This window comes from Mercenaria mercenaria, chromosome 10 (assembly GCF_021730395.1).
Source record: "Mercenaria mercenaria strain notata chromosome 10, MADL_Memer_1, whole genome shotgun sequence".
Classification (NCBI taxonomy): domain Eukaryota; kingdom Metazoa; phylum Mollusca; class Bivalvia; order Venerida; family Veneridae; genus Mercenaria; species Mercenaria mercenaria.
This window is the reverse complement of record NC_069370.1, coordinates 26,744,786-26,772,066: the sequence shown is the minus strand read 5'-3', so window position 1 is coordinate 26,772,066 and position 27,281 is coordinate 26,744,786. Positions and strand designations below refer to the sequence as shown.

The window sequence follows — 27,281 nt, the reverse complement described above, 5'->3', positions numbered from 1 at the left end:
GTGCGCACCATCTCTCCTCATCCCCTTGGCACAATTTAATGAAACTTTTAGAAAAAAAAATTTGCAGAGTTATGGGACTTTGTTTTTTTGTTACTATACTGTATACATAGACACAATCTTGTGCGTACCATCTCTCCTCATCCCCTTGACACAATTTAATGAAACTTCACACAAGTGATCAGTAACAACAGTAGTTGTGCATGGGGCATGTTAGGTTCTTTCAGAAAAAAAAATTGCAGGGTGATGGGACTTTGTTTTTTTGTTACTATACTATATACATAGACACAATCTTGTGCACACCATCTCTCCTCATCCCCTTGACACAATTTAATGAAACTTCACACAAGTGATCAATAACAACAGTAGTGTAGTTGTGCATGGAGCATGTTAGGTTCTTTCAGAAAAAATTTTTGCAGAGTTATGGGACTTTGTTTTTTTGTTACTATACTATATACATAAACACAAACACAATCTTGTGTGCACCATCTCTCCTCATCCCCTTGACACAATTTAATGAAACTTCACACAAGTGATCAGTAACAACAGTAGTTGTGCATGGGGCATGTTAGGTTCTTTCAGAAAAAAAAACTTGCAGAGTTATGGGACTTTGTTTTTTTGTTACTATACTATATACATAGACACAATCTTGTGCGCACCATATCTCCTCATCCCCTTGACACAATTTAATGAAACTTCACACAAGTAATCAGTAACAACAGTAGTTGTGCATGGGGCATGTTAGGTTCTTTCAGGGACAAAGATTGCAGAGTTAAGAGACTTTGTTTCTTGTTAACATACTATGTACATACATGTTACGTTCTTTCAGGGACAAAAATTGCAGAGTTATGAGACTTTGTTTCTTGTTAACATACTATGTACATACAGTCTGCATATGCAATCTTGTGCATGCCTAATCTACCAAACCCTTACACACAATTTAATGAAACTTGTGCATGGTGCATGTTACATTCTTTTAGATAAATATTCTGCATAGTTATGGGACTTTGTTTTTTGTTACTATACTGTATACATACAGTCTATATACATACAGTCCACATAATTATGCAGTCTTGTGTGCGTCAAATTGCAATGTACTGTGTCAGTGCATGCGGGGGGTACATTCATCACCTTTAGTGATAGCTCTAGTTTTCAATTTGAAAGCATATTAAGGGAGGTAAAAACACCATAATTTTTTTTCCCTTAGAAAAAGATGTTGTTATCCCCCGCCGATGAAATCGGGAGGGGGGTATTGAAATGGCGTTGTCCGTCCGTCAGTCCGCCCGTCCGTCCGTCCGCAGCCATTTCTCAGTAACTACTTGGTAGAATTTCATGAAACTTGAAATAAACATGAACCAACATACTGCGATGATGCCCGTCAAGTTTTTTTTTTGATTGGTCAATTTCCCTCAGAGTTATTGCCCTTGATTTAATAAAAAATGTCTGTCTGCAGCCATTTCTCAGTAACTAACAGGTAGAATTTCATCAAATTTGAAATAGACATGAACCAAGATACTGTGCTGATGCCCGTGAAGTTTTTTTTTGAAAGGTCAATTTCCGTCAGAGTTATTGCCCTTGATTTAATGAAAAATGTCTGTCTGCAGCCATTTCTCAGTAACTAGCAGGTAGAATTTCATCAAACTTGAAACAGACATGAACCAAGATACTGCGACGATGCCCTTCAAGTTTTTTTTCGATTGGTCAATTTTCCATATAGTTATTGCCCTTTAATTGTTTAAAAATCCACAGATCTGTACATAACAAACCAACCAATTGGAAGAATTTCATTAAACTTCTTTCATTCTTTTCCATGAACATTTATTATAAACATGTGATGTTGTGTACCTACACCTGGTCCCCCTCCCCCCATTTTTTTTTAATTTTTTTATTTTTTTTTTTCATTTTTCATTTTCTATCAATATTTATAATCAACATGTAAACTGTTGTATCCTCACCCCCCCCCCCCCCCAGCCCCACCCAAACAAACCATTCATTTTCTTTTAATTTGATTTTGACTAATGAAATTATTTGCTTCTTGGTAACATTCTTAACTTTTTGCTGGATATATTTTTTTGCCGTTCCTCAACTCTGACCCTTTAGGCGGGGGATTCCAATTCATCGAATTTGCTTGTTTTCAATAAGAATACCTTCTCAAAATTCTAACACTGAAGTTGAGGGTGCCAGTGCTGATAGAAAATTTTGTCAAAGAGGGTTCCCATGCCGGGTGCAGAGAGTCAAGAGAGATCCTGTGAGGCAAAATTGCTTTGACCGAGAGGGATCCTGTGCATTAACGAAATTGAAAGTAGGGCGTTTTTAACGAAATATGATGAAAATAACCACATAAAGTGTATTTAAAAATAAGATGGGATCAACAACTAGATACTTGCTATATCCAAGGAAAGTCGCATTAAGTTTCATAACATGGCACGATGTTCATCCGAGCCAGTACTCTCCGTCTTAGTAACATTCCATCTTTGTTTGGACTTCAGTCAACTGATAAAACAAATGTAACTGTAAAAAAGCAAGGGTATATAGCTACGCCTTCCTGTTGTTCATATGTTTTTATGCACAAACCTGAGTTCAGGACGAAAATTTCGATTTTCCGAGGTCTCTGACTAAGCTGTGATGTTGGAGTTCATTGTTTTCCACACACAAGGTCCTGTGCACAAACAGGGATCCGATATGCATATGCACTGTGGTATATCTGTCCATCTGTTTCAGGGGTCATTAGATAGAGTTCAAGGTCACAGATTGCTTGAGACTGAAAATTTATACCCAGTTACCTCCAACAGGCCATCATATGTGTTTTACAAACAACTCTGGTTTCTTTTCCAGTACATGTTTAGTTGTATTACACATTTCTATTGAAATTGTATTTTTCTGTTGATGTCTGCTTGGTACACCTTTAGTACACCTTTAGCTAGATTCCTGGCAAGGTAGTGAAATTTAGGAGAACAGGAGAAAGACCAAATTTAATGTTAAAGTAAAGTTTTGACTGAAACTTACAGTCACCCACTTTCTTCTAATAAAATAAAAAAAAACAAGGCTTTTGGATGAAAAAAAAAATATGTATATTTTTCAGCCAAGTTCCCCTAAATTGTCCTCAGTTGGTCGTAAATTGGAGAATTTGATGTTTGAACCAAGCACCCCTACACACAGTAACAACCTGTCAAATGGTACTGCTCACTCACCTAGAACACCTGGCATAAGTAAGTATACACCCATAGTTTACATATTGTTGTCCCCTGCCTTTTTCAAAGAAAAAAAGGGGGACATAGAAATAGGCTGTGTCCTGTCCATCCATCCTTCCTTCCTTCCATCGTTCCATCCATCACACTTCATGTCAGGTCCATAACTCTGCCATCCATGAAGGGATTTTGAAATAAATTGGCATAAATGTTCCCCATAATGAGACCATGTGTCATGCGCAAGACCCAGACCCCTAGCTCAAAGGTCAAGGTTACAGAGGTCAAAGTTTAACATGGTCTGTTTCTTGTCCGGTCCATAACTCTGCCATTTATGAAGGGATTTTGAAATTACTTTGCACAAATGTTCCCTATGATGAGTTGATGTGTCATGCACAAGAACCAGACCCCTAGCTCCAAGGTCAAGGTCACACTTAGAAGTCAATATTTAACATATTCTGTTTATTGTCCAGCCCATAACTGTGCCATTCATCAAGGGATTTTAAAATGACTTGGCACAAATGTTCCCCATAATGAGTTGATGTATCATATGACTCAATATGAGCCACACCATGAGAAAACCAACATAGTGGGTTTGCGATCAGCATGGATCCAGACCAACCTGCGCATCCGCGCAGTCTGGTCAGAATCCATGCTATTAGCTTTCAAAGCCTACTGGAATTATAGAAACTGTTAGCGAACAGCATGGATCCTGACCAGACTGTGCGAATGTGCAGGCTGGTCTGGATCCATGCTGGTGGCAAACCCACTATGTTGGTTTTCTCATGGCGCGGCTCAATTATATCTGGATACAAATATATGTATAAAAATTAAAACGGTTTCGTTTCGCCAGTTACATATTTTCGACTTTGTTCTCGGTCTGACTAAAGTTGTAAGTTTGTCTGACTTAATGTCCAGCATTTTTGCAAAGCCTGCTGTTATGTCTAGCGAACTTTTGAGTATAAAAGATGGAGTGATAATTAATGTACCTCTAAAATACACTGGCTGCAGAACTGACATTTTGAGGTGCATTTGTGGTGCATGTTTGTGTTGTTTTCTTTCACAAAAGTCTCGTGAAAACCACAGCTATCTGATACGGACTAAATCAGTGTGTATAATAATTCATGACAGACACTGCCCAAAAGCTTTAAAAAGAAATCTTAAAAGCTGAATGATTTTGAGAAAAGCCTATATTATTTATTCATAGTAAAACATCTTCGATGTAATTTATGTTGTAGTTTTCGTCACAAATAATCAAAAAGGATCAAAACTATTCGTTAAAGATTGAATCAGTGTGTATGTAAACAATGACGGGCAGTGAAAAAGGATTAATTTTGAAACCAAAGCCGAATATTAAAAAGAAATGCAAAAAAAAATGTTCTTATGGTTTATATTAACAGTTCCTCAGTTGTCGCTTTCTTTGTAATATTTTAAACATTGATTAGCAGCCACCATCAGCGCTTTGAGCGCTTTGATTTAATTCCTTTTTATGCCCCCGAAGGGAGGTATATTAGTTTTCAATTGTCTGTCCGTTCGTTCGTTCGTCACAACGTTAACTTTTTGCATGAAGGCACTTTACTCACAAACCACTGCACCCAGGACCTTAAAGGAGTTCATCACAATATTTTGTGCGCAGCTCAATCGCGCAGCAAGCGATATCCACTGTAAAGTTCAGAATTCGCCGCCGAAAGTGCATAATTGTTGGATATGCAGCGCACTCGCGCAAAATATGTCGTATGTACTGACAATATAGGTCGTGCATCCATATTTTACCTTTAAAAGTTGTGTTTTATTGGAGGAGTAGTTGTAGGAAGTGCTCGAATCGAATACATTGTGGACAGCCAATTTGAAAGTAAACTATTACGTCCAGTAATGATGCAGCCGACTCCAAGTCAAATAAAATTCCAGAAAATCTTAACGTAGATATATCTCCTTCAAGTTCAAATGTGACTTCCTAAAAATGTTGTTATACTTTTTGTGCCCCATCCTGCATTTCACGTAGTAAGACCAGAGTTATGACCCTTGATAGTCAGATTGTACATAAAGGGTCTAAACATTTGTGTCGCATGTACCTCAAAATTATATGCGCCAAGAGTCATGAAACCACACAAGAATTAAATTCAGCTTGCGAAGTTGTGCACCAGTGCTTTTATTTGAGGTTTCACTCAATAAAAACAGATTTATGTCCCTTGACGTGGTCAAATATATACATAAATGGCATGTGAAAGCTTGTGTAGCAAGTATCTCAAAAAGTATTTGACCTAGAGGCATGCAACCTTAAAGGAGCATTATTCCGTATGTGAGTAAGAATATTGGTTAAGGAACTGATAATAACATTGTGCAATTTGTTTTGTAAGAAAAAAAAATGTTCATAATTTTTAGGTGGGTGGGGTAATGAAAAAATACTTTTGTGGGTGGAGTGAATATTTTTAAATTTTTCTTGAAAACAAGCACGGGTTGATATTATTTTTTTTGGTTTAGATTTTCTTGTCTTAATTCTAGCTTACATAATATAAAATTTGGAAAAATTCTGTCCACTAGATTTTTCATATCATTAAGAAATACTTCGTGTTTTTCTCAGTTTCAGATACTTTCGACATCTGTGAAGAGTAATTTTTCTGAGTTAATATATCTATATGTTGACATTTAATGTATAGTTATAGTGGTGTTATTAATTCGGATGCATAAACAGTAACATCAGAATGAAACTTCGAATAAATAATTGTTTGCAGTAGTTTTATTATGACATGTACGTACTGTTTCTTCAGACAAAAATACCGATTTGGTGTTCTTAATAAACTTTGAATATTGAAAGAAGAAGCACGGGTACCTATTATTTTTATTTTTTATTTTAACTTGTCATACATCAACCTATAAATATGCAAAGTTACAAAAAATTCTGTCCGCTAGAAATAATTGTGAAAAACATCTTTAAAACTTCACATGCTGATAGTACTTACTGAGTACACAACCCCTACTGACTTTGGGGTCAAAGGTCAAGGTCACCAGGTCAAAGGTCAAGATGCTGCGAGGGCATTTGTGACCATTAGTGACAGCTCTTGTTTTTTTCTTTTTTCAAACCTTCCATGAATATTTATCAACATGTGAAGTTGTATATTTCTTTGCCATTTCTCACCACAAACCCATTCGGTGGGGGATACCTATTCATTTAATTTGCTTGTTTTAATTGATTTGAACACACTTGTGCTACATAGTATCTATTAATTCAAAAGTAAGTTTTCTTTAGTTTTGTTAAAAAAGTGACTTTTCCATAAAAAAAAAAAACAGAACTTTGAGAAATTTAATATACGGTACTTTTTCAACTGGTTCTGCTCACTGTTATGTATTGTATATTTCTTAAATTATATCAAATGTTGTTTATAGTCTCACCACCACCGCCATCCACACGATCACGAACAAAGTCTTCTCCTGCTACGCCCTCAACCCCACCTCCCGTGCCACAGAGGAATGACATCAACGAGGACCTAGCATCGATATTCATGAACTCCACAACACCTCAACAAAATAACTTTACAAACAATAATGATAATAGTGAGTAAAGATTTTATCCCACAGTTCCATGATAGGATGTCTTTTGCAAATATTGATTCCAAATACTGATTCATTTTGATAAATGATAAGAATGGTGAGTTATGTGAAAAATAGCTTGACTATTCAAAGAATAAGTACAGCTATCTTACTCACCACGGCGTCTGCGTCAGCGTCACACCTTTTAAGTTTTTCGTACCAATCCACATTTTGACAAAACCTTTTGAGATAAAGCTTTGAAACTTTCAACACTTGTGTACTTCACCTTGTCCAGTTTTAGGCAAGAGTACATATCTCCATTTAGGATTTCGGCTGAATTATGGCCCCTTTTAAATAACAAACCTTGGTTAAGTTTTTCGTACCAGTTCATATTTTGTGTGAACTGTTTGATAATGGACATATGGCTTTGAAACTTTTATTACTTGTTTTTTATAACAATCTCTATCTGAAGGCAAGAGTACATAACTCTGTCAACTATTTTGACTGAATTATGGCTCTTTTTGGACTTGGAAATTGGTACAATTTTCGTACAAGTCCATGTTTTGTCAAAACTGTTTGACATGTGGCTTTGAAACTTTGAACGCTTGTTTTTATGCCCCCGAAGGGAGGCATATAGTTTTTGAACCGTCTGTCCGTCTGTCAGTCTGTCGGTGTGTCCGCAATTTTCGTGTCCGGTCCATATCTTTGTCATCGATGGATGGATTTTCAAATAACTTGGCATGAATGTGTACCACAGTAAGACGACGTGTCACGCGAAAGACCCAGGTCGTAGCTCAAAGGTCAAGGTCACACTTAGACGTTAAAGGTCATTTTTCATGATGTGCATTCGTGTCCGGTCCACATCTTTGTCATCGATGGATGGATTTTCAAATAACTTGGCATGAATGTGTACCACAGTAAGACGACGTGTCGCGCAAAAGACCCAGGTCCGTAGCTCAAAGGTCAAGGTCACACTTAGACGTTAAAGGTCATTTTTCATGATGTGCATTCGTGTCCGGTCCATATCTTTGTCATCCATGGATGGATTTTCAAATAACCTGGCATGAATGTGTACCACAGTAAGACGACGTGTCGCATGCAAGACCCAGGTCCGTAGCTCAAAGGTCAAGATCACACTTAGACGTTAAAGGTCATATTTCATGATAGTGCATTGATGGGCATGTCCGCTCCATATCTTTGTCATTCATGCATGGATTTTAAAATTATTGGGCATGAATGTGTACCACAGTAAGACGACGTGTCGCGCGCAAGACCCAGGTCCATAGGTCAAAGGTCCTAAACTCTAACATTGGCCATAACTGTTCATTCAAAGTGCCATCGGGGGCATGTGTCATCCTATGGAGACAGCTCTTGTTCATCATGATTTCCATCAGTATTCTGTAGACAAGAGTATATAACTCTGTCAACTATTTTGGCAGAATTATGGCCCTTTTTGGACTTAGAAAATGGTCACTCTAGAGATATATATACATATAATCACTCTGTTCTTTTCAAAACAATTGTGATGAGAAAAACTTGCACTCATTTAAGAGAATTCCAGTAAAAAGTCATACACATGATCACTGTGAAGAGTATGTATATAATGTATATAATTATGTGACTTTCTCTAGGGAGTGTCAAAGCTTTGCTGAGTTAAGGGCCCTTATTTTTTCTAATGGGGTAATAATCATTTATTAAAGGAAACAGAAGGACGCCTTGACATTGACAAGAAACTTTCTAAAGGTTATTTTTGGTCTGTGATATTTAGACAAATGGTCTAATAAAAATTCTGACTATTTAACACTAGTCAGAAAGCACACAGAAGTAATAATTGTTCTATTTTATTCTGTAGATATTTTCATGTAAATCAGCAAAAGCATGAAATTTGTGCAAGTAAGAAGTGAGCTGTGTGTTTGAGATATCAAGAAGGAATCTTGATGTGAACTATTTGCCTGAAATTTTACCTTTAACTCCTTAAAAGTTTGTTAGTTAATTATAGTCATTTCTATATATCAGTGTATTACCTTAAGCAAGTTCTTTGTAATAAACTTTTTGAACAGTGGCTGCTAGTGAACAAAGTTGATGGTCATATATAAAAAGAGCTGTGACCTTATTAGTCCCCTACTGGTTGAAAACCAGTTTCGGGGACTATAGGAATGCGCTTTTCCGTCATTCTGTCATTCCGTCATTCCGTCATTCTGTCATTCCGTCCATCCGCAATTTCGTGTCCGGTCCATAACTCTTTTATCCATGAAGGGATTTTAATATTACTTGGCACAAATATTCCCCATGATGAGACGACGTGTCATGCGCAAAACCCGGACCCCTAGCTTAAAGGTCAAGGTCACAATTGGAGGTCAAAGGTCAACAGGGCTTTTTTCCTGTCCGGTCCATAACTCTCCCATCCATGAAGGGATTTTAATATCACATGGCACAATTGTACCTCATAATAAGATGATGTGTCATGCACAACTTTCAGACCCCTAGCTCAAAGGTCAAGGTCACACTTAGCAGTCAAATGTTAACATGGCTTGAACAGGGTCTGTTTCGTGTCCGGTCCATAACTCTTTCATCCATGAAGGGATTTTAATATTACTTGGCAAAAATGTTCCCCATGATGAGGCGATGTGTCGTGCGGAAAACCCGCACCCCTAGCTCAAAGGTCAAGGTCACAATTTGAGGTCAAACGTCAACAGGGCTTTTTTCCTGTCCGGTCCATAACTCTCCCATCTATGAAGGGATTTTAATATCAGTTGGCATAATTGTACCTCATAATAAGACGATGTGTTGTGCACAACTTTCAGACCCCTAGCTCAAAGGTCAAGGTCACACTTAGCAGTCAAATGTTAACATGGCATGAACAGGGTCTGTTTCCTGTCCGGTCTATAACTCTGTCATCCATGAAGGGATTTTGATATTACTTGGCACAAATGTTCCCCATTATGAGGCAACATGTCATGCGCAAAACCCGGACCCCTAGCTCAAAGGTCAAGGTAACAATTGGAGGCCAAAGGTCAATAGGGTTTTTTTCCTGTCCGGTCCAGAACTTTGTCATCCATCAAAGGATTACAATATAACTTGGCATAAATGTTCCCCATGATGAGACGATGTGTCGTGCGCAACACCCAGAACCCTAGCTTAAAGGTCAAGGTCACACTTTGAGATCAAAGGTCAATAAGATTTTTTTCCTGTTCGGTCTATAACTTTGTCATGCAAAACAGGATTTAAATATCAGTTAGCACAAACATTTCCCTGGATGAGACAACACGTTGTGAGCAAAGCCCTGGCTCTAGGTCTAAGGTCAAGGTCATACTTAGAGGTCAAAGGTCAAATTCAAGAATGACTTTGTCTGGAGCATTTCTTCTTTATGCATTGAGGGATTGTAGTGTAACTTGGCACAAATGTTCACCACCATGAGACGAATTGTCACACGCCAGAACCAGGTCCCTAGGTCTAAGGTCAAGGTCATACTTAGAGGTTAAAGGTCAAATTCAAGAATGAGTTTGTCCGGAGCATTTCTTCTTCATGCATGGAGGGATTTTGATGTAACTTGGTAGAAATGTTCACCACTATGAGGCACACTTTTTTTAGAATTATGTCCCTTTGTTGTTACTATAAATAGATTATATTGTAACTTTTTTATTACTGGCCGTAGGGAAAAATTGAGACCACTTTTCTGTGGTACAACATGCACGGTACATCCAAATTTTAGGTGTATTTTGATCTATCTCTACCTGGTAAAGAGTTTCTTGTGGACTTAAATTTTATAGATTTTTTTTTTTTTTTTTTTTAGGGTTTATTTCACTTTGTTGTTACTATAAATAACTTTTATGATAATTTTTTGTATAATCGACCAAAAAAAAATCCAAATGAAAACAACTGTACGTTTTTAGATATGCAAATTTTAATCCAAGTGCTTTGTTATATTATATTGTATATATAGTACAATATTGTTTATACATCATTGACAGATATCAGTTCATTATGTTATACTGCAGTAGAGAAAATTAGGTGCCTTCCAGTAGGGGACTTTGTATTGCATGGCAATACTTCATTCACTTGTTGATATACCATTGGTCTCCAGTTTTAGTACGTAGATTGCACAAATTACAGTTACTGCAGTTGAAATACAGAAAATCCACAATAGATACTTTCCAGAATATAAAGTATGCTTTATTCTTAATGCAGTACTGCAACTTATATACGCATTCATGTAATATATTCAAGAATATGAAACTGAAATTATTTCTAGGGCATGGAATTAGGTTAAGAGCATGAAATAAATCTAAGGATATGAAAAATGCCTAGGGCATTAAATAAAGTCAGGGCATGAAAATTCAAAGGCATGAAATAAAATCAAGGGTATGAAATTTGAAATCATTTCGCGGGCATGAAATATATTCAAGGATATGTATTTCAGTGTTAAATCCATTTGCAAGCCCTGGAGGTTCTGGATTTGGTCAAGATGCATTTGGTATGCCCACCTTCACACCAGACCAGAAAAGGGCACAGGGATCAGGTGGTCAAATGTCAGACAAGGACTTCCTAGATATACAGGTAATGTAAACAGAAATTGAGTGATACAAAACAAGCTTAGAGTGTATTTATCATGTGTTACCCATACAGGAGAAGCCCTATCAGAATAGTCATTTTAGATTTTCGGGGGATATGTAACAATCAGAGAGAAAATGGAACAAGCTTCCATCCATTCTTTGAAGAGGTCTGCTCATAATTGTGAGCAGGAGATCAAACTTGCCAACTCAAAAATTTTCTGTTTGATATTTCCATTGCACTGCAGACCATTCTGTAATTGTATTAGATAGAGTAAATAAGATTTGTATCTGTATGGTTTAATACTAATTGAATCTAAGTAGACTAAATTAAAAAACTTACTGTGTATGGAGAGGTGCTAATGTATAAAAGTCATGTTAAAGAAAACTTCCAGCTTCGAAGAATTGGTAGAGCTGTTGTGCTCACCCATGCATTGGTGTTGGCATTAGCATGCATAGACTTCCTGATCTTTATGAAATTTTATCAGAATGTTTGTTTCTGTGAAATCTAAGACAAGTTCTAAACTGGGTTACCAGAGGTCAGGAACTAGGTCACTAGGTTAAATCATGGAAGGACCTTGTTAAAGGGCAAGGAAAGCCAGACAATAAGTTGATTTTATATGAATGCCATCATCAAGCCTTTCATAACGCTGAAAGAATTTTTAAAATCAGACCACTATTGAAAAAGATATGGCAGTTTGAAATTTAAGAAAATGGCTGATCATGGAGGCAGCCATTTTAGTGTGTTTATGACGTTATTTACACACTGCTGGATTCTACACTGCGAAAAAAGAGTTAATATACGGGAGTATACGGGATCCCGTATATTACCAGTATACAAAAAGAAATACGGGAAAACTAAAATACGGGCCTGTACGGGGCTTGTATATTTTAAAGTCCATATACTAATAAAATACGGATTTCCATATACTATGAAATACGGAATTCTTAGTATACGATACCCTGTATATTATTGAAATACGGGAAGTTCTAAAAAGGGTTATTCTGATCGTATACAACACCGTATATACCCGTATATGTCTGGTGTACGGGAATACATAAATCCGTATATTACGAAAATACGGGACGTATATTTCCCGTATGTGTTTCATATACAACCCCGAATATTTCCCGTATATTCTTGATATACGGGATATGGATAGTTTGTATATTTCGAAAATACAGGGATTAAATTTCCCGTATATTCTTCGTATACAACTCCGTATATTTCCCGTATATGCCGGAAATACGGAATTTAAATAAAATGTATATTTCGAAAATATGGGACGTATATGTCCCGTATATGCTTGGTATACAACTCCGTATTATTCCCGTATATGCCAGAAATACGGGATTTAAATAATTTGTATATTTTGAAAATACGGGACTTATATTTCCTGTATATTCTTTGTATACAACTCTGTATACTTCCCGTATATGCCGGAAATACGGGATTTAAATAATTTATATATTTCAAAAATACGGGATGCAATCAATATATGTAGTGAAAAAAATATTCTCCGGCCATTTCAAAGGTCAAACATTTTGCATGTTTTCGAACTTGGACGTGTATGTAGAATGAATGCCAATATTGAAAGAAAGAAATGTTTAATACTAATATGACATGAACTGAAAAAAAGCATTCACGGACCAAAACAGGTATAAAATCAAACATGAATGAATCCATCATTTCATCATGCGCGTTTCCGATTCATTTTAACATTTAATCTAAATAGCCGATTGAGAAAAAAAAAAAAAAGATTAATCAATTCATCCCTATTTATTTGTAGTGATAAATACATCCGTGGATCATCGCCATTGTAAAAATCAAATGCAAGCATAAATTAACTCTTTTTTTTCTGCACATTTCCAACGCTTGCGAATACAATGCAAATATTTATAGAAAAAAAGATGAACTAATCCATTTCTGTTTTGTACTGAAAAAAGTATATAAAACATGTATTGATACTTTACTTATGAAATAAATTCTAATATTTTTACAGACGCAAAATAATCGATATGATGTGTCTGCGTCCAAAGATTCGAACAAACGCCCTTCGTTCGATTTAATACAGTATTGTCTGCTACGGACCGTGTAGGTAGTCTTTTTGTGTTTTTGTTGGGATTAACGTTGCGCTGACACACTTATAGGTCCTTTAGCGACTTTCCAGTTTTGTTGGTGGAGGAATACCCCAGGTACCCTAACGTGCATTATTTCATCACGAGTGAGCACCTGCTTAATGTCTTCCTCACATGGAGAATTCAACACTCTGAGTGAGGCTTGAACCCACATCGGTGATGGGCAATTGGTTTGAAGTCATCGATCTAAACCACTCAGCCACGGAGACCCACTCCGGATAGGTCGGACCTTTAAACCAACATGTAGATAACATAGCAATTTGGTTATAAAGAAAGCACATAATTAACCGAAGTCATTCAGTTTAATATAATTCAAAGAGCTATAAAAAATGTATTTTATACTTTTTGTACCCCCCGACAACAAAGTTGTAAGGGGGTTTATACTGGTTTCAGGTTGTCTGTCTGTCTGTCTTTTGTCTGTCCGTCTGTCTATAGGTCGGTATGGCCGTCTGTCCGTAGACACTATCTTGTGCGCACCATCTCTCCTTATCCCCTTGACAGAATTTAATGAAACTTCACACAAGTGATCAGTACCAACAGTAGTTGTGCATGGGGCATGTTAGGTTCTTTTAGAAAAAAAATTTGCAGAGTTATGGGACTTTGTTTTTTTGTAACTATACTATATACATAGACACAATCTTGTGCGCACCATCTCTCCTCATCCCCTTGACACAATTTAATGAAACTTCACACAAGTGATCAGTACCAACAGTAGTTGTGCATGGGGCATGTTAGGTTCTTTTAGAAAAAAAATTTGCAGAGTTATGGGACTTTGTTTTTTTGTAACTATACTATATACATAGACACAATCTTGTGCGCACCATCTCTCCTCATCCCCTTGACACAATTTAATGAAACTTAACACAAGTGATCAGTACCAACATTAGTTGTGCATGGGGCATGTTAGGTTCTTTCAGAAAAAAAATTTGCAGAGTTATGGGACTTTGTTTTCTTGTTACTATACTATATACATAGACACAATCTTGTGCGCACCATCTCTCCTCATCCCTTGACACAATTTAATGAAACTTAACACAAGTGATCAGTTACAACAGTAGTTGTGCATGGGGCATGTTAGGTTCTTTCAGAAAGAAAAAACTTGCAGAGGTTATGGGACTTTGTTTTTTTGTTACTATACTATATACATAGACACAATCTTGTGCGCACCATCTCTCCTCATCCCCTTGACACAATTTAATGAAACTTCACACAAGTGTCAGTAACAACAGTAGTTGTGCATGGGGCATGTTAGGTTCTTTCAGCGACAAAATTGCAGAGTTTATGGGACTTTGTTTCTTGTTAACATTACTATGTACATACAGTCTGCTGCATATGCAATTTGTGCGTGCCTAATTACCAAACCCTTACACACAATTTAATGAAACTTCACACAAGTGATCAGTACCAACCCTAGTTGTGCATGGTGCATGTTACATTCTTTTAGATAAATATTCTGCATAGTAATGGGACTTTGTTTTTTGTTACTATACTGTATACATACAGTCTATATACATACAATACAGTCCACATAATTATGCAATCTTGTGTGCGTCAAATTGCAATGTACTGTGTCAGTGCATGCGGGGGGTACATTCATCACCTTTAGTGATAGCTCTAGTTTGTTCAATGTTCACTTTCAGCTGTTACTTAATTATAAATTATTAAGTGAAATATATTTTCATATCCATTGACTTTTGTTTCGAAGTAATTCCGCAGATGTTCTATGTATAGTATGGTGGCATAGCGAGGACATAGGAAATATTTTATTTTTTTCTGTGCGCAGGTGTTAGCTACGATGTGCGTATGTGGTAATTCACATGTGCGCGGGTGATAACTATCACGTGCGCAAGTGACAGCTATCACGTTCGCATGTTATACTACATGTGTGCATGTGATAACTAACACGTGCGCATGTGTTAGCTAATCAGTGAAAAAGCGTGAAAGATCTGCAATTTTTCTAAATGGATGTCTTTCATAAGGAAGTGTTATTTAGTAGTTAGCTGTAATTTATGAAGTAAGTGTTTCTTGTTTTTGAAAAAAGGCTGATATCTCGATTAGTTTCGTTGGTAATTTTTCATGGTCGCACGTGTCAGCTAACAACTGCAAACGTGATAGCTATCACATGCGAATGTGTAAGCTAAGATAGTTATCACGTGCGCACGTGTTAATCAACACATTTGCACGTGGTAGCTAACATGTGCGAATGTGGTGCTAACATGATTGTGTGCATGTGATAAATAAAATGTTTCCTATGTCCCCTCTATTCCACCGTAGTATACACTGTTCCAAGACTATTTTATTTCTCGTGGATGTAGTGTCCTTTAGTATTGACCTAGCACATATGAATATTTCGTATATTTCCGTAAATTCATTTTCAGTGTCCAAACATAGATGGCGATACAAATATTACATATAAGTTCTTAGTTGATATTATACTGTCGCATGTGCAGGTAGCTGATCGGCAAAGCGTTTAGCTGCCAATATCAAGGTAGTGGGTTCGAGCTTTTGGCCATACCTTTTTCCCTAAATTTTATTTGCAAACTTACCATTTATTTGTCAAACGCACCGTGATATTTATGGTCCATTTATTAAAAGTTATCATATTCACCCATTGTAAAAAAGTCAACTATTAAAAATATTTACCCATTGTAAAAAAGTCAACTATTAAAAATAATCTAGACAAAAAGACACATTACCTGCGTACTAGAAAATAAATACTTTAAAAGAAAATAATTAAAATTCATAAAGATAAAACAGGTAGCGATAACATTACATTACTTTACTTTAAAGAAATGATAACCGTGGTAACGTGCGTGGAAGTCAGACCCACCGTGACACTAATTAACTGTATAAAATACAAATATTGCGTAAATTAACGAAAACGCTCGAAAAATATTGGGAAAGATTAATGAGTGCCTTTCATTAAATCAAATGATATAAGCATTTACACTGATTTACCCATCTCCACGAAAATAAACTGTACATATAATTTCTGCGGAACAGTTTTACTGCAACATTAATTGATAATAATTGTATGCATATTAACTAAATTTAAGAGATATAAATAGATAGACATAGTCCATGTACCCTAAGCCTGGTAATCCAGTCTGACAATTTCTAACATTTTTTTACCTGCATATTGACAATATCAGAAACTCGATGAATGCCAATTAATACAAGTTAGCGCAAATTAAGTTGGATCTTTAAAGCATAGATATTAGGTATGATTTCTTCCGTCCAATCAGTGGGGAACACGCTTCGCGCGTTCATGTATCCCGAGGCGATAACATCTGGCTTAAGTGACCGCACGCGATAATCTGTATATTGCATATTTCAGAGGGAAAGGAAGTCACGGGTAAGTACTTACTTGATTTAATATGTTTTAATTTTTAGTAAACTGAATTTGACCGATTTTTTCTCAATATGAATTCTTTTTGTGACAAACCAGACCATGAATTATATTTCAATTAATCGGAAACACGGGTTGCTTCCTATTATATGTCGATTTAAATGATACACTTTAGAAGAAATACTCTTTTATTGCTTTAACAAATTCAGAAGCGTCAAAAAAAGTCAGTTTAATAAATTTTGTAATCTTAATATGAAAAAAGAAATTCAGAATAGCCGTTAAAAAGTTCATTCATTCATTCATTCGGTTGATCATTTTTAGCTCATCTGATTTTTTGAAAAAAAATGATGAGTTATTGTCATCACTTGAGCGGTTGTCGGCGTCGGCGTCGGCGTCGGCGTATGCGTCGGCGTTGCCTGGTTAAGTTTTATGTTTAGGTCAGCTTTTCTCCTAAACTATCAAAGCTATTGCTTTGAAACTTGGAATACTTGTTCACCATCATAAGCTGACCCTGTATAGCAAGAAACATAACTCATCTTGCTTTTTGCAAGATTTAGGGCCCCTTTGTACTTAGAAAATATCAGATTTCTTGGTTAAGTTTTATGTTTAGGTCAATTTTACTCCTAAACTATCAAAGCTTTTGCTTTGAAACTTGGAATACTTGTTCACCATCATAAGCAGACCCTGTACATCAAGAAACATAACTCCATCTTGCTTTTTGCAAGAATTATTGCCCCTTTGGACTTAGAAAATCAGTTTTCTTGGTTAAGTTTTATGTTTAGGTCAGCTTTTATCCTAAACTATCAAAGCTATTCCTTTAAAACTTTGCAAACACTTGTTCACCATCATAAGCTGACCCTGTACAGCAAGAAAACTTAACTCCATCTGCTTTTTGCAAGATTTATGGCCCCTTTTGGACTTAGAAAATATCAGATTTCTTGGTTAAGTTTTTATGTTTAGGTCAACTTTTTCTCTTAAACTATCAAAGCTATTGCTTTAAAACTTGCAACTCTTGTTCACCATCATAAGCTGACCCTGTACAGCAAGCAACATAACTCCATCCTGCTTTTTGCAATAATTATTGCCCCTTTTGGACTTAGAAAAATCATTTTCTTGGTTGAATATTATGTTTAAGTCAACTTTTCTCATAAACTATCAAAGCTATTGCTTTAAAACTTGCAACAGCTTTTCACCGTCATACGTGGACACTGTACATCAAGAAACATAACTCTATCCTGCTTTTTGCAAGAGTGATGGCCCTTTTTAGACTTAGAAAATCATGGGTAGGACAATATTTCTATTATACAAAAAAAATCAGATGAGCGTCAGCACCCGCAAGGCGGTGCTCTTGTTTTCACAACTCATCATTTAACTACTATTTCATTCATTCTTTCATCCAATAGTCGACAAGAATGTCAGTCACCAAAAGTTGATGTTGCAAGTGTTTGAAATAAAAAAAAATATCGTGCAAAAAATCATTTGATGAATACCATTGGGGTTAAATGAGATTAAAGTTGCAAGGACAAAAACAACTCCTGATAGAAGTTTTATTTCGTAGAAGCTAGGTAGCCAAGGCTAGCTTCTTTAAGACTGAATAAGGCGGCACGCACATTCATTCATTTGATCAAAACTGGAATCTTGGAAAAGCATTCATGAAGTTAATAATTACAATCTTTTATCTTTAGAAAATGGGTATACCGTTAATCTAACTGACAAAATAACGCTTTTTTCTAGACTAAAATGTAAGCGGTTGTGATGCGTATTATTTTTTCAAAGTATTATATCAAAAAAGGTTGGTAATAATAAAAATTCATATTATGTAGAATTTGATTAATTATCTGAAAGTGTTAAGAATTTTATATTGACCTAAAAATACGGAAAAATATATACATACTATAGATCTTGTGCATTACCAACTTTTAGTAACATCTTTAAAACCGATAAAGCGGGGCAGCTTTACCTATCATAAAAGTCAATAGAACAAATAATCAAATTCGTCTATTTCCGTACTAAGTGTTGTTGTTGTAGTAACATGGGGGTGGGGGTGGGGGTTTTGTGAATCGATAACTAATAGCTTTGGTCATTATAATTTTATCTGATGCATTTACAGGCGAACGGTTTACTTAACGATATACTTGAAGGAAGTTTAAATTAATATTAAAGTGAAATGCGGAACAAGTCGAATATGTATATAATACTTTATTTATTGTCAAATAAAAGTAATATTTAGTAATATGAATATGGTATCTAACATATTTAAAAAGCGTTACATATTATACATCTAAAACAAACATTTACTTTCAGGACCATACATGTACAAAAAATAAGTAATTGCTCAGCTTAGTCTGTTATTTTAAAAATGCGCCACCGATCGATTTTCTACAGACCATTATGACATTTTCACAAATTAAAGGTATTTTTTTCATTTCTCTGTTTTTTCTCCATTTTGCAGCTGTAAAATCTTCAAATATGACCACAAATGTCTATTTTTTTCAGCAGGGCGCAAAATGATGTACTTTACAGGTTTTCTAAGTAGCGTTTCTATATACAACAAAAATGCGGCAAAAATTGGTTGTGTTAAAAATTATCTCTCCAATGATATATAATTTGTCAAGTTTAATTAGATGTCACATTGGAGGCAAACGATTTTGAACGCAAAACACGTAAAACTGACGTCGAGTTTCACCCAAAATTTTGCGTAAAGATGCCTGTATTTATTGAAACTGCCCGATAGTTTTTGAACAATTTTGAAAAAGCGTACATAATTTCATTCACTATCGATTCCAAAAATAAAAAAGGAGAAAAATGGTGCGGGGGGGGGGGTCACCGTTTAAGATTTCGATCTATTTACCATTGCGCTTCCCCTACCCCAGTAAAAATAATGATACCTTAATTTTTTTCGTGAAATTTGGGCCAGGATCTTTACTGTTCGATATTCACTCAGTATATGCAACTCTATTAACATGTCCATTACGATAAGTTATTACTGTTAATTCTAAGGCTGGGTTTGAACTGATTCCTCCGTCTGTCATAAGATTTATGACATGAGTGTTTAAATCATAAAAACTAAATCCCTGAGAGAAAGAAAAAAGACGATATAAAGACAAAGTAGGAAAGTGATATGTATATTACAACGCAAAAACCATAAAACCGTAAAAATACCTATCACTTGTAGTAAATGGGGTAACATATCTTTATGACCCAGCTTGAAACAACACTGACCGGATATTTCTTATCCCCAGGCAATATTGTAATACACAATGAAATTTAAAGGGTGATTAAACATTTGACACAATTAAATTATTTTATTTTTAATGTAACTATATGCAGTCTTGGGGCTAAAATAAATTTAAACAAGAGGGCCATGATGGCCCTATATCGCTCACCTGTTATCATTGCACTTGAGGACAAGAAGGTCCTCAGAAAAAATATCTAAGTCAAAAGGACAGGAACAACAAAGGGAAGAAATTTAACCAAAAAGAAAAAAAAATTCTTACAAGGTATAGATATGTCAAAATACAATAAAAATTGGAGGTACCATCCATGTTGTACCACAGAAAAGTGGTCTTGGTTTTTCCCTACGGCCAATAATAAAAAAGTTACTAAAAATAAGCTATTTATAGTAACGTAAAAGGGAAGTAATTAAAAAAATAAATATTGTAAGTGAACAAAAGAAGGATCTGCCAAATAAATCTGTTGACATAAATGAAATTTCAGATCAGTATCTTCATTAGTTATGGAGATATACCCATTTTAATTTGAAATAAAGGGAGGTAATTTGACATAAAATCAGTCCATAGTTATCTACCCTGATTGTCTCAGTCCAACTAATAACAATAATGAAATTTCAATAAGTCCTATAAGGATTTATTGATAAAAATCTATTTTGTTTACAATGGGGGGAGGTAAATATATACAAAAACTCGGGAAAATTTAAAGATTTGGATCTGATTTGCTGGAACCAAGAAATTTGTTTTAAAACAAGATTTTTTTTTGTTGAAGATATTTTGGAAGTTTGCATTAATTAAAAACCCTAAAGAAGTCTTATATGGTACAAAAACCAAAAAAGCCAAATTTTTGGGCCTTTAAGGGGGCCCTAAATCTGGGAAACCCCTGACGGAATCTGCCAGTTTAAAAAAGGAAGCAAGATCTTGTGGTGATACAAGTTGTGTGAAATTTGGTTAAAAACAAATCATAAATGAAGTGTTTGTGTAGAAAGGTCAAAATGCTCATTTTTGGCCCTTTTGGGGCCCTAACTCCGGGCCCATTATGGGATCTGGCCCCGGGTTTAAGAAAGGACCCAGTCTTTTGGTGACCCCAAAAATTTTGTGAAGTTTGATTTAAAAACAAATCATAAAAAAAGCTGCTATTTTGCAGACAAGGGCAAAATTGTAATTCTGGTCCTTTTAGAGGCCATAACTCGGAAAACCCAATGGGGGAAATTAGCCCGTTTAAGAAAGGAAGCAAGATCTTTAGTGATAAAAGTTGTGTGCAAATTGGGTTAAATAAATCATAAAAGAAGTGCTATTATGCAGGGGCAATGTCAAAAAAGCTAATTCTGGCCCTTTTGGGGCCATAACTTGGAAAAAAATAAAGGGAAACTGGCCCTTTCAAGAAAAGAACCCAAAATTTATGGTGATACAAATTGTGTGCCAGTTTGGTAAAATCAAATAAAAAATAAGCTGCTTTTTTGCAGAAAAGGTCAAAATAGCTGTTTTTGGCCCTTTCAGGGGCCAAAAACTCTGGAACCCATAATGGGTTTGGGCAGTTCAAGAAAAAACCCGGGTCTCATGGTGATAAAAAGTTGTGTGAAATTTTTGGGTTTTAAAATAAAATCATAAACAAAAACCACATCTGAGACCGAAATTTTTGACGACGGACGGACTAAAGAGGGAAAAAGGGTGACCCCCAAAAAGCTCCCCCTTGTACATGTGACAGGTGAGCTAAAAATAACGAAATTTTTAAAAACAAATTTTAAAAAAAAAAAGCACTGGCCCCCAGATCCCCACAAGAAAAAAAAAAAAATATATTTTTGAGCCGTGCCAGGGAAAAACCAACATAGTGGGTTTGGGACCAGCTTGGATCCGGGCCACCTGGGGTTTCCGCGCAGTCGGGTCAGGTTTCCCTGCTGTTCGCAAACCCCTTTTCTCTAATTAAAATGGGGCTTTGAAAGCAAAACAGCAGGGGATCCCGGGGGGACCGGGGAACCCTTGGGCGGGTTTTTTTGGGTTAAATTTGGTGTATATGCAAATATATGAGGGATATAATTTTGCGGAAACATTTGAAAAATTAGATTTTTTAAACAAATTTTTCGATAAAATTTTGTATTTTTAAACGGGGCATTTTAAAAAACAAAAACCCCTCCATTGCTTATTGGAAACGACAGGGGAAAAAACTTTTTATTGCCGCGGCGGTCGGGTTTTCTTTTCCCGGGGGCGACCATTTTTTTTTTTTCTTTTAGGGACATTTTTTAAATATTTTATAGAAACAAAAATTTCCCTTTTTTAAGTTTCAAAATTTTGACAATTTTCAGTTTGGAAAAAATTCCTTGGTGAACTGATAATCTGTTTTTTAAATTTCTAACCTCCTTTAAATATTTATTCCGTATTCTTAAAAAAACGGGTTTATTTGGGGAATTTTTTTGGGTCGGGTATATCCTGTGCTTTTAAAGGGAAAATTTTTAAAATTAAAGGGGAATTTTTAAACCCGGTTTTCCCTAGGGTCTATATTTTTAAAAAAAAAAAAAACGGGTGAGAAAAAAAACATCTCGCGGGGGGGGTTTCTATCTTTGCAGGGTCTACCGTTTTTTCTGTTACTCTACCCAGGCCTGTTCAGGGTTCAAAATTGACTTGCCCCTCTGCAAAACCAATTATTCTAAAACAAAGTGGTTCATTTGTTTGGAAGGGAAATCGAGTATGTCTGTAAATTCGATCTTCAACATTAAATTCAAACTAGTCCCTTTTCTTTCTTTTTACCACAGTTTTGACTTTTATACACGTTACACTGTTATTATCAAATATTCAGCAACTCAAAATTGAAAAAAAGGTAAATTATATTGTTACCTGATATTTTTTATTATTTTTTCTTTGGTTTAAATCTATGATTTTGGGGATAATTTTAAATCCAGTTTTACATTTAAGTTTTCTTTATTATACTTTAATACGGGAACTGCGGGAATTTAAAAAACCCGGATGCTTTATATTTATTTTTAACATAAAGAGTTTGAGACTTTATGATGAATATTTTACTTTCTAAGAATATTTTACTGACCGCGAGTTTGGGGAAATTTTTAAAACTCTTCCGGGGTTGTTTAACCAAAAAATTTAAAACTTTTTTAGTGGAAAAATATATCGTTCGGAACTTTTTTCATCAAAAAGTTTAAAGAGATGTTTAAATTTAAAATTTTAAAAAAAGGCTTAACAACGGGGACGTTATTCCCCTCTCTATTTTTTATAAAAAAACTGTTAAAAAGAATTTTGTGCTTTTTGGGAAAAAATTTTAAACCCCGGGGGGGATTGGTAATGGCGGACGGGTTTATAAAAACATAATTTGCTTTGTTTACTTTAACGTTTGTTTTTGGTTTTAAATTTTAAAACTGTGGATTTTATTTTTGGACTTTTTGGGTTTAGGAATAAAAAGGGGGAAAGTGTTATTTAGATCCCTTTCCCGACTTTTTGTGTTTTTAAATTTTTGTGACAGGTAAAATCTTTTGAAAAAAGTTTTCCCCCGGGACTTATTTTTTTTAAACTGTATGTCGTTTGAAGACAACCCAAAAATTGGGGGGGAAATTGGCCCGGGAAAAATTTGTGACGGCACTTGAACCCCAGGGAATTTTATATTAAAATTTTAATTTAGGAGATAGTTTTTTAAGGGAAATTTTAAAAACCAAAAAATGAAAAAAAACATGTAAAAAAACTTGTATTAAATATAAAACGGGGCCCCTTTTTAATGATATCAAATTTTTTTTTGCAAGGGAAATTGAGTATGGTGCTTCGGACATTAAATGATGTGTCACCCCTGCCACTTTGTCATTTTATTCCCCTTTTTACCAATTTAATAGATAAAATTTATCAGTTCTTGAATTGAAAAGAGTCCTTTTTTTAAAAATTTTTAATGCTTTGCATTTTTTTTTTCCAGGTTGACACAAGATTTGGGTTTAGGGAATCGAAAACGGGCGGACTATTTTTTTTCACGATAGAGAATATGCTTATGGGGAAAATTTTTTAATAGTTTGTTTTAACAAAAGCAGACAGACGGGCCCGGATGACCCATTCGTTCCCCCAAAGGGGACATTGAAAACAAAAAGAAAAAAGCTTAAAATTTTTGGATCGGGGAAACGAATTTTTCCCATGGGGTGTTCATTTTAACTGCTTACATATCGAGTTCCAGCAAAGAACCAACATGGTTTTTTTAAAGCGCTTTTTTGAATCCCATTTTTGGGAATTTTGGAAGGGGGTTTTGTACTGCTCTTCTTGGGAAATAGGCAAATAAAAGGGGGCCTATAGCTTAATCATGGGAAAAACAAAAAAACCATGTACAGACAGTGTAAAAGTTGTGTATCAATGATTTGTTGGTCAACGGCGCAAAAATTAAATTTGCAAATTTGCTAGTTTTTCAATTAAAAATGGAACATGGGGGAAATATTTGGGTGTTATTGTTTTTACTCCATTTTTTTCTTTTTTTCATTTGGACAAGAAATAAAATTTTCATTTAATGGGTTTGAAAAACTTTTTTTAAAAAGTTTTTAAGTTGTAAAATTTTTAAATTTTATCTGAATGTCCCCCATTTTAATAAAATTGACATTTTTTCTCATCCCCTGTCTTTGTCTTGTTTTTTTTCTAGCATACCTATTCTGTGTGGGTTAAAGACCTTTTTTTTGTCATTTTCAGTGTGGGCCCATATACAAAATAGTTCACTTTAAAGAAAAATAGGGTTTTCGTTTTACTAACATAGGCAAAATAGGGGAAAAAAGGGTTGGTAAATTATCTTTTAAAAAATTTACTGGCCCGTGAATTCCCCGGGAATACAAAAAACCAAAATTTTCAGTCTGAATTTGCCCCAAATTTAGGGGGATCTGTTACTAGAATATCTTGCATAAAGGGGGGAAAAAAATGGCCCAAATATAAAAAATTTACGGCCCCTTATTTTCCCCGTATTTCGATGCAAATACTTTCCGGGATTTGACCCCAAGAAAGGGGTCCGTATATTGCTTTATACCTTGCATATAGGGGGACTAGTCCTTTCCCCGTATATCAAAAAATACATTTTCGTATTTTGGGGACACAGTACGGTTGTTTTTGGGTTTATACCACGCATATAGGGGAATTAGCCCCTACCCCGGGTTATCAAAAAATACGTTTTTTTATCCCCCTTTTATGACAAAAGTACGGGTTTTCCATAAAAAAGGGAAATCATGCGTTTAGGAAAAACCCGAAGCCCGTTTATTAAAAAATTTACGGGGGCGGTATTTTGCCCGTATATTTGATGCAATCACAGTCCGTATATGAAAAAATTACAGGACCCTTTTATACGTATACCCGGGGAATAAGGCTGTTAGGGGTTCCTATATTCTAAAATAGGGGGAAAGTATACGGGGAAAAGTTAAAGGCCCCTTTCGTTTTAAATGAAAATAAAAACTTTTTTAAAAGGCAGGACACGAATAAACCCTTTTTTTGGGGAAAATTTTTTTTTTTAAAGGGTTCGTATATTTTCATATTTTTGGGAAAATATACATTTATGTTTTCCGCTTTTGGGCCCCCGTTTTTAATGAAAAATTTTAGGGTTTTTCCCCGTATATAGATGTTCCCGAATAGGGGATCGTATATTAGGCCCTTTTATTTGTAATTTTATCCGTTTACTCCCGTTTTTTGAAAAATTTTGGGGGACCGTATACTCCCGTATATTGCCCCTTTTTTTTGCAGTGCTAATTTCTTATTTTTTAAGTGAAAGTTTTAAAACATGGTTTTCCCTTTATTTTGTTTAAAAAGTAGAAAAAGGATTTTACAAAATTTAAAGGGAAAAATACAGAAAAAATTTATACCCTAAAAAATTTAAAAAAAATTTCCCATTTGATTTTTTTGTTTTCCATGGAAACAAAATGGCCCCTTTTGATCAAATATTTAAATGCTGATAACTTTCTCTTTTTATGCCCCCCAAGGGAGGCTTAGTTTTTGAACCGTCTGTAGTTGTCCGCCCCAATTTTTGTTTTCCCGGGCCCCTATCTTTGTCATCGATGGAGGGTTTTCAAAGAATTGGCTGAATGTGTACCACAGTAAAGGGCGGGGCGTTTTTATCAAGACCCAGGTCCCTAGGGCCAAAAGGGCAAGGTTTACCTTGACGTTAAAAAGGGCATTTTTAGATTGTGCATTCCTGTCCGGTCCATATCTTTGTCATCCATGGATGGATTTTCAAATAACTTTGGGATGAATGTGTACCCCGTAAAACAGGGGGCGCGGGAAGACCCAGGTCCGTAGGGTCAAGGTTTTTGGTCCAACCTTTGACGTTAAAGGTCTATTTATGATAGTGCATTGATGGGGTGTCGGTCCATTTCTTTGTCATTCTTTCATGGATTTTAAAATTTTGGGCATGAATGTGTACCACAGTAAGGGGGACGTGTCGGGGAGCAAAACCCAAAGGGGTTTTGGTCAAAAAGGGCCTAAACTCTTTAAAATTGGCCCCTAAATTTTTCATTCAAAGTGCCATCGGGGGGGTGTTTCCTATGGAGACGCTCTTGTTTAAACCGGGTTTGAAAAAAATTTTTTCATTTTTAAATGGAAAAAAGGGAAAACCTAGCGACGGAATTTAAAAATTTAACCCAAAATTGCCTTCCCTTTAACACTAAAAAGGCCCCCATTTTATATTTTATCGTCATAAAACTTGGTCAGAAAGTCTCTGGGTCAGGTTCAGAACTTGGGTTTTTCAGGTTTTAAATAGGTCACTAGGTCAGATTTATTTGAACAACATTGTCCAATTTTTGATGCCACATTTCTTTCTTTATCTCCTTAAAAAATCTGGCAGAATTTTTTGTCTTTTTTAAAACCTAAGTCGGGTCCAAAAAATAGGGTTTCCTGAGATTTTTTAAACTAGGTTACTTGGGCCAAAAAAAAAATATTAAAAACTTGGGTTTTGGCTAAATACCCCATTTTTTTACTTAATCGTCATAAATTTATCAGAGTGTTTGTCTCTATGAATTCTAGGGGCAAGTTCAAAAAATTTGGGGTTTCTTGGTCAAAAAAAATTGGACACAAAGTCAAATCATAGAAAAAACCTGTTAACATAGAGGCCCATTTTCAAGTTGATCTTCATAAAAATTTTCAAAAATAGAAAAAAGGAACAACCCCCCCCAAAAACCCCCCCCCCCCCCCCCCCCCCCCCCCCCCAACCAAAATTTTAACTTAAAAACCCTGGAAACTTTTTTTTAAGGTTAAAATTTGGGTTTTTTAAAATAAGAAAAACTTTGTTAAATGTGTAGAGGGCCCCCTTGGGTTTAAATTTTTAAAGTTTATAAATCTGTCAGAAAGTTTGTCTATATGA

General features: G+C 35.5%; 1 protein-coding gene across 9 annotated transcripts in view; it reads left to right on the top strand.

The window, feature by feature from the left end:
* The window catches only part of LOC123559586 (PTB domain-containing engulfment adapter protein 1-like), a 228,074-nt gene that overhangs the window by 177,555 nt on the left and 23,238 nt on the right, over window positions 1–27,281 (top strand). For 8 of the 9 annotated variants that reach the window (XM_045351536.2, XM_053552557.1, XM_053552558.1 and 5 more), the window contains 3 exons: window positions 3,080–3,206; window positions 6,567–6,734; window positions 11,131–11,267. In XM_045351536.2, the coding sequence (XP_045207471.2) occupies window positions 3,080–3,206; window positions 6,567–6,734; window positions 11,131–11,267 (432 nt within the window). The remainder of the gene's footprint in view (window positions 1–3,079; window positions 3,207–6,566; window positions 6,735–11,130; window positions 11,268–27,281) is intronic. The other variant, XM_053552559.1, reaches the window with a different exon arrangement.